This window comes from Pelodiscus sinensis, chromosome 3 (assembly GCF_052426305.1).
Source record: "Pelodiscus sinensis isolate ZL-2025 chromosome 3, ASM5242630v1, whole genome shotgun sequence".
Classification (NCBI taxonomy): domain Eukaryota; kingdom Metazoa; phylum Chordata; order Testudines; family Trionychidae; genus Pelodiscus; species Pelodiscus sinensis.
This window is the reverse complement of record NC_143054.1, coordinates 44,315,039-44,327,545: the sequence shown is the minus strand read 5'-3', so window position 1 is coordinate 44,327,545 and position 12,507 is coordinate 44,315,039. Positions and strand designations below refer to the sequence as shown.

At 43.0% G+C, this 12,507-nt stretch overlaps 1 protein-coding gene across 2 annotated transcripts in view; it reads right to left on the bottom strand.

Annotated features, from left to right (window-relative positions):
* The window catches only part of LRRC1 (leucine rich repeat containing 1), a 146,876-nt gene that overhangs the window by 86,047 nt on the left and 48,322 nt on the right, over positions 1-12,507 (bottom strand). For both annotated transcript variants that reach the window (XM_089777084.1, XM_075923612.2), the window contains exons 3-4: positions 9,283-9,361; positions 2,590-2,679 (exon numbers count right to left, since the gene is read on the bottom strand). In XM_089777084.1, the coding sequence (XP_089633210.1) occupies positions 2,590-2,679; positions 9,283-9,361 (169 nt within the window). The remainder of the gene's footprint in view (positions 1-2,589; positions 2,680-9,282; positions 9,362-12,507) is intronic.

The window sequence follows — 12,507 nt, the reverse complement described above, 5'->3', positions numbered from 1 at the left end:
AGCCTCTTGCAGGGTGGTGGCAGGAAGAATGAAACTTTGTGCGCTCCTTCCACTCCGAGGCCCTGATTGACCTGGGGATGGGGGAACCGGCAAAGTTTCCTGCAGCCCTGCAAGGAGCCAGCTTTCACTCTAAGCACTGTGTGCCCCTTACAGGGCAGGAGGAGACTTCGCATGATCCTGGGGGCAGGGGAGTGGCACGGCGTCCACGGGCTGGATTCGGCCCACAGAGACATGGGCGGTGAGTTATATGGGCTCATGGTGTTATAATACATAAACTGATCTGAAGTTTCAGTCTCTCCTGACTACTCAGATTTACATAAGGATCAGATTCCACCCTTCTCAGCTTGGCTTTAGCTCTCTAATACAAACCTCTAGTAATCGCCCCCCCCCCCCATGAATTTCCACCCATCCCGAAGATTACCGTACCATGAAGAAAAGAGCTGCTGGATCTAAACTATCACTGAAATCTAATTAAAAGAGAGCATGATGAACTTCAGCAATGGTTGAGACCCAACAGATTACCAGAGCTACTGGACTTTACTATGGAACCTTCAAAACGATTGCTGGGGAGAAGAATTAGAAAGCTTAAAAATATAAAGGATCAATAGAAGATTTTGGAATTCCTAACTGAAAATTCTACAGTTTACTTGTGAGTATTACTGAACTAGGACAAGACAATCCATAAGATGAGGTAAGAGTTCTAGTTATTTTCAGAAGCTATTCCATTTAGTTGATTTTCCACTGCCTCCATTAACAGAACAGCTCAACGAATTTAAATGAAATTCTTAATGTATTGAACTTTTAATATCAAGTTAATACAAGACAAACATTTGACTTTCACAAATGTTGATAGATCTATTACGTTTTTAATTGGTATAATAGTGCTCATAAGAATATAAACAGTTTCAAGTTCCTGAACATTCAGTTTTGCTTTTTAATGAAGAACCATCTACATGATAATCAGCCCTACCTGATCAAAAGTGAAAATCTCTCAAGATTACAGTTTAGCAAACAGACTCAGATGGAAAACCCATAGCCTTAACTGAGTACCTATCAGTACAAGTAAAAAAAAAAAAACCAGTTTCTGTATCACTATGAGTTACGCCTCACTACAGTAATTACTTGTTTAACACATGCCCGCTTAACACGTTTTCACAATAGCACTATTTTTTTTAGGGAACATTTTTCGAAGAACACGACCATCTCCAAAATAACACGAAAATAATCAAGTGGCGGACTACTTCGTGTGGCGGTATAAGTTGGTAAAAACAGTGGCAATATGCACGAGCGAATGAATATACATGTCACAGTACTCCCTCGCTCACTCACGTGTTTATCTTTGTGTTTTAACAATCTGTGGCAACTTGTGTTGCTAGTTTTCTTGTGTTGCTAGATATCTAATGTGGACGTTGACCCAGCACCAACAAAAAAATGGACTTTGCCACCATCGCCTGAAACGCAATCCCCACCTTTTCCATTATTTTAATGGGAAAATTGACTCCACATAGCACATTTTTGTTTAGCACAAACATTTTCAGAAACATCTATAGTGTTAAATGAGGAATTACTGTATCTCATTTGTTTCTTCTGTAACACTGCACTTCAACAAGCTTGCATTTTAAAATACAGTCCATTAACTGACCTCTTCTGCCTTGTTTCATTCAAAATGTAGAATATTTTTATTCCACATGATGCCATCAGATGTCCCAAACTACAAATTTATGTCAGTAAAAAGGTGCATTCCTTCCTATCTTTCATCAATCTAAGGCACCTCAACTTTCTTAGCCATAGATCTGTCCCTGAAGCCATCAAAAAGAAATAAGCCTAACATTTTAGTTAGTATTTCAGATATTTCTATTACCTCCAAATCTTCCAGTGCATGGATATTAATACAACATATCTAAGATTCTTGCCATTTTAAGCCTACAAGTTACAAAGTAATTCAAAGTCTCTTAAAATAAAAATTGATTTGTGACGTCATCTGACATGAAATCCAGAGATATTTCACTTTCCATCTACTCTGGAAAGTGTGCCTTTTTCCCAAATTTCCCCAAAGTCTTATGTTCTATGGAATGTCTTAAGTCAGGGGTAAGCAAAGGAGGCCACTCCACCATGTTAAAAAGTGGTCATGAGCCACACTTTTTTATGGAGCAGGTGTGGGTGACGGGAGCCGAGGGGTAGGGGACTGGGGTGCAGGAGATGGTTGGGGATCCAAGAGGAAGTTTGGGTAAAAGAGGGGTTTGTGACCTGGGGCAGAGGATTAGGGTGCAGGGTCCAGCAGGGGAATGGGTGTGGGAGAGGATTCTGACCTGGGGAGGAGTGTAGGAGGCGGATGCAGGGTCTGGGAGGGAGTTATGACCTGGTGCAGAGGGTTCAAGTGGTGACCAAGGGCATGGGATTGGGGTGCAGGGTCCGAGAGAAGGTATGGGTTTTAAATAGAATAAGAAAATGTAATACCCTGACACAATTACTCATTTGCATAATATACTTCTTAGTTTAATCTTTACATTTTTGTATATACCTTGTGTGCAACATTTAAGTAAATGAAAACAAATTAAAGATCATATCTTGTTTAAAAAACAAACTTACTTGCCAATGTTTTCAGGTAGTGCTTGCAGTGAGATGTCATTTACAGAAAGACACGTTAGATTCTGTAATTCAGGAAAGCTTTCCGGCAACCTATGGGGATATTAATTCAGATAAATCAAACACTTGTACAACAATAATTATTCATATTAGCATAGTGAGATCATATATATTTTGTGGGAAAGAACATGAAATGGCTCTTCTACAAAAAATGAAACACTACTTCAAACAAGGAGAAAGAGAAAACAAGAGAAAAAAAGTTAATTTTCTTCTTGTTTGCATATACAGGCAGTCCCCGAGTTACGCGGATCCGACTTATGTCGGATCCGCAGTTACGAACGGGGATTTCTCGCCCCGGAGAACTGGAGCAGCGGGACACCTGGTCCCGCCGCCCGCCTTCTCCGGGGCGAGAAAAGCTGCTCCCCGTCTCCCTGGTCTGCTGGTGGAGCCAGCAGACCAGGGAGACGGGAGCAAAGCGGGGGAGCACCGGGGGCCGGACCCGCGGCCGTTTCAAGATCAGCTGGAAGCGCCGCGGGTCCAGCCGGGTGCTCCGCCGCTTTGTTCAGCGTCTCCCTGGTCTGCAGACCAGGGAGACGCTGAGCAAAGCCGCGGAGGACCCGGGCCGGACCGCGGCGCTGATCTGGAAGAGCCACGGTTCGGCCCGGGTCCTCCGCCGCTTTGCTCCACGTCTCCCTGGTCTTCGGGGGGGGGGGGGGGGGGGGGGACGCAGCTAGTGCCCCCCCAGCAGACCAGGGAGACATGGAGCAAAGCCGGGGGCCTATGGTAGAGCAGGTGGGGCACTGCTGGTTGGTCCCGCAGCACCGCTCCTTGGCGCTACTGGACCAACCCGGCAGCACCCCAGCTGCTCTGCCCCAGGCGTCCCAAAGTCAGCCGCTGCTGAAACTGACCAGCGGCTGACTACAGGAAGCCCAAGGCAGAGTTGCTCTGCCCTGGGCTTCCTGGAATCAGCTGCTGATCAGTTTCAACAGCAGCTGACTTGGGGACGCTTGGGGTTCTTACGTTGAATCTGTATGTAAGTGGAACTGGTGTCCAGATTCAGCCGCTGTTGAAACTGATCAGTTTCAGCAGCGGCTGATGGCAGTTCCAACTTACATACAGATTCAACTTAAGAACAAACCTACAGTCCCTATCTTGTACGTAACCCGGGGACTGCCTGTATTAAGGCAATGAATATCCCATAAGACGACCTCCACAAAAGAAACAATCAAAACCTGTTGAAACAACATACATTTTTAAGGAAGTTATTATTGGGAAAGCTTGGGAAACTTCACTTTCTTATGCTGCCTGTGTTAATATTAGTTTAGACAAGAAAATTGAGGAAAAAAACCCCATGAGAATATTTTGATGGCGTTTGAGTAATTTAGTAATATGCGAGACAGGGATACAAGCAAGAATGTATATGTGACCACTTTTGGAAGACCACAGGGTCAAAGCAATTGTGTCCCTGCAGTATATTGGGGAGTGTACCACCTGCTTGCCCTATTTTGAGCATATCCTCTGTCCTTGGGACAACTTCAGAGTGAAGAATACCCCACAGAAACTAAGAAGCTCTATTCTTCAATACATTCTTTCTTGCTTGAATATTTAAGAACATTCATTGGAAGCCTCAACAACGATGCAACTCATTGGAGCAGTAGAAGGACATTCATGAAGACAGAGTGGACAATAATTTTTGACAGGGGGGCAATTCCAAGATTTTGGAAAGGGATCAAGGGCTATACACTTTTCTATGAAGTGAGTACAATGTCTGGGACAGAGGTTGGGTACAGAATAAAGCTCAGGATAGGGGACTGGGGCGAAGGACAGGGTGTGGGGTCTGAGAGGGAGTTTGAGTGAAGGAAGGTTAGTGACCTGGGACAGAAGCATGCAGTGTAGGGTCTGGGGAGAGGTATTGGTGCAGGAGAGGATTCTGACCTGAGTGAGGAGAATAGGAGAGGGTGCAGAAGACTGGGGCAGTGACCTGTGGCAGGGAGTTGGAGTGTGGGAGGGAGTCAGGTGCCAGAGGCAGGCGTCACTTATCTAGGCAGCTCCCAGCCAGCAGCCCAGTGGGACCATCAGGCAGGCTCCCAGCCTGCCACAGTCCCAAGCACAAAGCAGCTGGCTGTTCCATATGGCTCTCTGCAGCGAGGCTTTGTGAGTGGCTCCCACCCGCCATCTCTCAGCTCCCATTGCCTGGTTTCCGGCCAATAGGAACTGAGAGATGGTGCTGTTGGCGTAGGCAGCACCCAATGCCTCCCTCCCACACTGAGCCCAGGGCAGAGGACGACATGGAACAGCAAACTGCTTTGAACGGCTTAGAGCTGCTCTTTATCCGAGGGTGCTGGCTTGGACCCTGAGTTAGAAAGATCTGTGACTGGCATTTAAGCCTAGAGGAAATAAGAACTGGACTCACTAGTCACAAAACAGTTCAGTACTTCACAGAAAAGGAGGCAATTACCGGTACTGGGATACACAAATCAACAAGAAAAGATTGCCCAAATGATCATGGTATTATTGGTGATGCTGGTAACAGTGCCTATAAATAACGTTACCTCATACTTCCATTATAAAGACCATTTTCTGTTGCTTCTAACTTAGCCATTTGAATTGAAGTTTTTCATGCAGAATATATCACTCAAGCTGAATATTTTCAAAAAGTTTCAGCCATTTCCAAAAACGAGATTGGGGAAGGGATGACTCTTTTGCCCTCTTGAATAAATCATTCAACCATTTTGTTGAGAAGAACAAGTGCCCATGCTTAGGAGCAGGGTCTAGAAAGGCAGCACAGGGATTGCCTTTATGTCAAGGTTGTATGTTTTCATTGTTCTCTTAAAAACTCATGCCAATTTGCAAAATCTCAATTCATACATGCCCAGTAGAGAACTGTTAGTTTGGCATTTACATCCTCTAAAGCAGGGCTACTCAACTTTGGAAGCCCCAGGAGCCACAATGAGACTCCCAGCACATGCCGAGGGCTGCAACTTAAGGGTGGTTGCGTACACATGCAAATATATATGCAAACAACTTCTTTCACACTGACGTGTATGAATACAACAATTAAGGCAAGACTACACAACACACATGCCCCATTTCAATTAGTTCTGCTGATATTAATAAAATGCAATATTTACCCAATTTCCACCCATATGACAGCACTTTGAATTAGCAATGACAGTCGACGAATTTAACTACTAAAACGCTTATCAACAGAAGACCATTATAATGACTACTTTTTTGTTTTAGCTTCACAACAGTCCAGGAATTTTACTACTAAAACACATATTAACCTAAGCTGCAATGTAAACCCAAACCGCACCCGCGGACCGCAAACAGACAGGCCGCAGAGCGCGTGTTGAGTAGCTCCGCTCTAAAGATTCCATCCGTACTAGGCATGCTTAGGCATTCCCTACAATTGCTGTTCCCATCTATTGGGCTGCTATGGCATCAGACTAGAAATACCAAGCAACGTTTTCCTCTTCTCTCAATGCTTCTGCTTGGTGGACCCCAAGCAGTGCTAAGGAAGAAGCCACTTGACTTGAATGCAGAACAGACAAGAATGTGGCCTGAGGGATGGGAGAAGTAGATTAGGATTGGCTAGATTGGAGGGGATGGGGCAGAAGCTTGTGTGGACACAAGAGCAAAATCTCTGCCAAAATCCAGATTGAAATCCAAGATTCCCAAGTCTCAATATTTCTTTGGTGTCAGCAAATACCTTTTGTCAATCAGTTTCACAGCTATCTCACTCCTTCTAGTGCTGGACCACCTACCAGTAGTAAGTTATCCTCTGTCACTTTACTCTGTAAGTTCAAGCAGCAGAGGCCAGTGCAATGGATCTAATTGTTGCAACCTTGCTAATGATCCACGTGAGCGGCTATATGATTTCATGTGACTGAATTTCTGCTTGTTTACACTTAGAAAGCTACAGTCAAACATTCAGTCAAACATTAGAAAATTTTCCTATGCAATCCTAACAAGACCCCTTGGGTTTTACACATTAGGATACATTCTTTAATTACATGATCCATTCCTCATTCAGTGCATAGCATGAACTGGGCTCTAAGGATTAATTAGAACTGTACTGTGAAAGAGGGCTGTTGATTCATTTGCTGCAGAAATTGGAAGGCAAGTAGTTAATAAGGCAGGGAACTGCAGGAAAAGTGGACGGTCCCGCGATAAAGGCACTTGAACACTGTCCAGGAAAACTGGATTCTATCCCTGCCTCTGCCAAAGTTCCTAAGTGACGCTGGGCAAAGAATTCACAGCCAAGTGTGAACATTTTGGTCATGTGTATTCTTCAGCTTATGGATACCCAATTTGTTACCTTGAAACATGATACACAGAAGTGCTGAGCACTCATAGCTGCAACTGAAGTCAATAAGAGCTGAATTGGAATGCATGAAATACTATCAAATGCTAAATAATTAGAAAACCAGTTCCAAGACACCTCAAATTGGGCATCCAAAATAAAGGGACAGTTTTTCACCTTAATTCCTCTGTGTTCCAGTTGCCTTCCATAACCTATGGATAAGTACCACATCCTAATCTCACCAGGGTTTTTGTGAAGGTTAATTAATTAATATGAGAAGCATTCAGATTCTACAGTGATGATCATCATATGAAAGCCCATAAGGAAGTTTTCCTTCACCAAGAAGTGTACTGCATATTGCTCATTTCAAACCCCAGCAAGTAGAAACTTATTGCTATTTTCTAACACCTTGTAACTTGCTTTATATTTTAGGAAATAGGAAGGATTCAGCTTACAAGTAATCCGACCCATTTAATACTGTTACATCAAAGAGAGAAGAATCATAAAACTAATTCTTTACTAGAATAATATGAGCAGCAGAGAGCCTAAATGCACATGTACAGCTAGCCAGCATACCACTGCAGCATCCATGTTGTAACAATGCTTATTGCTAGTGCGAACATGACAACTACTGGGACAGCTACTGGCGGTTATGCCCCATGTCTATGAAATGTTGTATTGGTGACCTCACTACATGACAAACATGCTACTCTTTTCCACCAAGGAAGGATCACTTATGCAGATTCCATCCCTATTTCTAATGCTCTACAGTCAATCACAATGCATTACAGGCTTTCTTTTTTAGTCCCCTTCTTGCTAGGCACAACCATCCAGAGCATAGGAATAAAGAGCAGCTGCTACAACCCCAGCACCTCAGCTGATCCCTGCTTCTCCTAGATGCTCCTGTACGTCCCAGACTATTATTCATTTTCCTTACCAACCACCTTGATTTTCCAAGGGACCGTCCTCTCCTTTGCTACCATTCATCTTTATGTAGTGTTCGGAGTGGGGTGGAATAACACTGATTCATTAAGCTGAATCAGAGTCACAGCAATCAAGTGCATCCTACCAAACTGAGCCCCTTGAGCAACATCTAAAAGACACTTAAAATAAGCATTTACAGGGTCTTAGTGGTATACAGAATACAGAAGCAAGAGCTACCATCACTGAGGCAACTATTAAGGAGGTAATAGTATAGTCGATTAACTGATAAGCAAAAGCTTATCCATTAATGCTACAGACTACACACATTTCTTTCCCCGACTGGCCAGTAGCCCAGCTCAGTCCCAGCTTGCACTGGGGGGTCCAGGTCTTACCTCCACTGCAGCTCTCCATTTAAAGTGTATTCAGATCTGGGCAGGAAGGCAGCCTGGCTCAGTTCTCCTTGCACTGAGTCTGGGAGCTCAGACCCTCCCACTCCCAAGCCCAGGGGCTGCTGCCACCCCACACTGTTGTCTCTTTATCAGAGGCAGCAGCACAGGATGACAGGCTGCTGGTCTGCGAGGGAGGTGCTTTTTAACTGGTGCCCCTTGCAGACCAGCTCCCACCTGGCACCCCACGCTGCTACCTCTGATACAGAGGCAGCAGTGCAGAGTGGCAGGAGACTCCTCGGGAGTGAGGCCGGAGTGGACTGGCTGATGGCCCTGCCTCACGGACTATAGAATAGTCGAGTAACCGATAAGAATTCATGAGGTTAATAAACTATTCAATTAACAGATATTTAATATCCCTAGCAACTATAACTTTTTTCCTAGGGCTGGACAGGAGAGAGCATATCTTGACATAACCAATGCCACTATGAACTGCTTTCACAGCAACTGTATGGAGAGGGGGAAGATGGGTATTAGAGAAGCGGCAGCCATCACCAGGTGGAATACATTATGGTCACCCAGCATTGTAGAGGTATGTTGGATTAGCCCTAATTCGGTAGCCAGTTACATGGCATGGCACAGGTGCAAACCTCAAGCATATTCAAGAAGAGCCATAATTTGCATCTGTTGAGTTAACCCCAGTTTCAAGCAGTCAAATTGTGCCAATGCAGCTATACTGCTTTCTGGCCAGTGATTGCTAAATCCCCAAAATAGACAAAAGCTAGAGATGAAAGAAATAGGTAACCATGGAAAATATAACACCATAGCATTGCTGATCCTGCTTGAAAAAATTCCTGTACTTTTACTTCACATTTGTTCTGCACAGCCTATAATCTTCAACCCCAAGGTACAGACAGGCGCACTTGTCCCTGTAACTCTGAGCTCTGACCACCTCCCTGTGGAGGAGATACATTATGTGCAAATCAGACATGCTCCATTTTTAAAGTAAATATTATGGTGTGAGTTAAATAAGATTGTAGAGTTGGCCTGGAAAGCACTTAGCATAAAGGGGAATGTTACCTGGTCAGCGGGTTCCCACTGAAGTCTGCTATCTGTAGTGCTTTGCAAAAGGAGATGCTTTCTGGAATTTCAGCAATTTCTGCAGAAACAAATGCACTGTTAATGACTGTGTTGCAGAAGACCTTCTAGTCTGAAATGTTCACAGCATTACATACTCTCTCTCATCATTTCAAATCAAAGAAATCTCAGTATGTCTTGTGACCTTTTTCAAGGTAAGACTATTTTCAAAAAATGATACAGATATTTCCACATACAATTTGAAGTGCTAACTAATGTTTGGAGAGCCCTAAATTGACTGGAACCCTGAAATTTTAGTGACTTTTTCTCTCATATACCCCTATCTCAAAACAGCTGGAATGCTCATTTGTCCTAATGAAGGTTGATGTCTGTCAGTGAAATCCAGAGAATCTTCTATCAAATCTGTTTAAAAGAAGTCAAATTCCGCCATTTTAAGGGCACAGACCTATATTAATCCATCTAATCTGATCTTTGGTAATTTGGGTCAATATAAGGACAGGTATTGGTTTACAGGGGGTGTTGGCATAGTGTGGGGATGGAACAGAAAAGAGCATTTCTAATCAATTCACACTCGTAACAATACCATTCCTTTCCATTACAATCAACTCCCATATTTTAAGTACTATTTTCTTGAATCTAGTTCTCAAAAGAATGCAAAACACTTCTTATTTAGGCTTGGTCTATACTAAGAACTTACGTATGCATAACTACAACATACAGAGGTGTGGAAAATCCACACCCCTGCACAATTGATTTATACTAACCTATAATCCTTTTGTAGGCAACATTAGGTCAATGGGAGGGGGTCTTTCCACTGAAATATATTGCCTTTTAGGGAGGTGGAGTACTACACTGAAGGAAGAATGTATCTTTTTGGCATAGACAGCATCTTCACTAAGCAGATACTTAGTGAAAGCAGTGATAAGAATTTACCAGCCCACGGGGGTCTGGTTTAATGTAAATGAAGGTAATCAGATGTTTGCACATAAACAAAGTTTCAGATAGTAGAGCTTGGAAAAGATGCCTGCCAGGTTTCATGCTTCAATTTTCCTCTCATGAACCTATGTTATTGGCCCTTACAGTGTCACATCAAATTCCATCAAGAATAATGCCCACATTAGGAGGATATATTTGCTTTAAAGGTTTACTTTCAAAAGAATACAACTTGTAATAACATTTGGATATAGATTTGCACAGAGGGAAACATTGTTCAAACAGTGACATTAAACCTTTGCACATACATAGCTTCCTTTCAAGCACTGTCTTTTGAACCTAAGCCCTTCCACTTATAAGTTATTTACAGAGACTAGACAGTAGTGAGCACTTTCAGAATGTTTATCTATAGAGTAACCCTGATTCTTTGTTACTGTTATTAAACTAATCTTAAAATGTAGATGCCACTGCTTCATCCTTGGAGCACTTAGTTCAGATACTTTAACAAGAAACAAAACCAGAGCACTTAGTTCAGATACTTTAACAAGAAACTCAGACCAGAGAAAGTGAAACGTGAAGCTCTAATTAGAGAAGTTTTCCAGGAACAACAATGTAATTAGTCTGATCTGGTGTTTTAAATCTACCAATAAATCTCATATTGGCCAAACCCAGGATGACAATAAGAAGAACAACGATGAAGGTAGTTATGTACCTTCTCAATTCTTTCAGAAACTGCATAGGTGTATTATGCATTTAAAATAAGCATAAAGAATATAGAAACATCAGACTATAATTAAATTATCTCCAGTCAGAAGAAACCAAGTCAAATCTCAAAAAAGTAATAGTTATTTTCCTGTCAGATTTTCTTCTCAGTTCCCTTCCATCCCCCTCACATTTTTTGCAGACCACATCCCCTGTTTAAGTTTGTTAAATATAGTCCTCCATTCCAACCACACAGGAAATGTAGTCAGGCAATTATCCGATACACTTACTCACACAAATAGTCCCACAGACTGTACTGGCCTGCAGGACTGTATGGCTTGCATGCATGGTAGGAAGTATATTTAGTTTTAAAAAGGAACTTTAAAAGTGTGTTCCCAACTCTAGAAACCTGATTTAAGAATAGCAGGTTCTCCCCTCACCCAAATAAGCTTTCCCACAACTACATTTGAAGCCTGTGAGAACATGTTTATCTTGAATGACCGACATGCAAAACTGAACAACAAGCAAAACCATCTCCAGAAGCAGTGCTCAGGTAAGTTTAGATGCTCATTGAGGAGACTAAACAAGACTGTTTCCCTGGAAGCCTCTTATACTTCCTCATACAACTGTACAAAAAACACCTCAACTAGGATCACCTACAATTCAAACATCCTACAAAATATATACGGGGTGCTCTTCCAGGAAGGACTGCTTGGCGGAGATGGAGTTCACCTTTCCAGGAGCGGGAAGGCCTTGTTTGGACACAGACTGGCTAACCTTGTGAGGAGGGCTTTAAACTAGGTTCAACGGGGACAGGTGAGCAAAGCCCACAGGTAAGTGCTGAATGTGCGGGACTGGGAGATGAGTTGGAAATGGGGGGGGGACTACGGCCTATAATGGCAAGGAGAAAGGAGGGTCAGGGCACAACAGGGAGGCAAGATCAAATCAGTATCTTAGATGCCTATATACAAATGCAAGAAATATGGGTAATAAGCAGGAAGAACTGGAATTGCTAACCAATAAATACAACTATGATATCATTGGTATTACAGAAACCTGGTGGGATGGGACGCATGATTGGAATGTTGGTATGGAAGGGTACGGCTTGCTCAGGAAGGACAGACAGGGAAAAAAGGGAGGAGGGATTGCCTTGTATATTAAAAATGTACACACTTGGACTGAAGTGGAGATGAACGTAGGAGATAGCTGTGTAGAGAGTCTCTGGGTTAAGCTAAAAGGGGTAAAAAACGAGGGTGATATCATGCTAGGAGTCTACAACAGGCCACCTAGCCAGGTGGAAGAGGTGGATGAGGCCTTTTTTAAACAATTAACAAAACTATCCAAAGCCCAAGATTTGGTGGTGATGGGGGACTTCAACTATCCAGACATATGTTGGGAAACTAACACAGCAGGGCACAGGCTATCCAATAAGTTTCTGGACTGCATTGGAGACAACTTTCTGTTTCAGAAGGTTGAAAAAGCTACCAGAGGAGAAGCTGTTCTGGATTTGGTTTTAACAAATAGGGAGGAACTAGTTGAGAACTTGAAAGTGGAAGACAGTATAGGGGACAG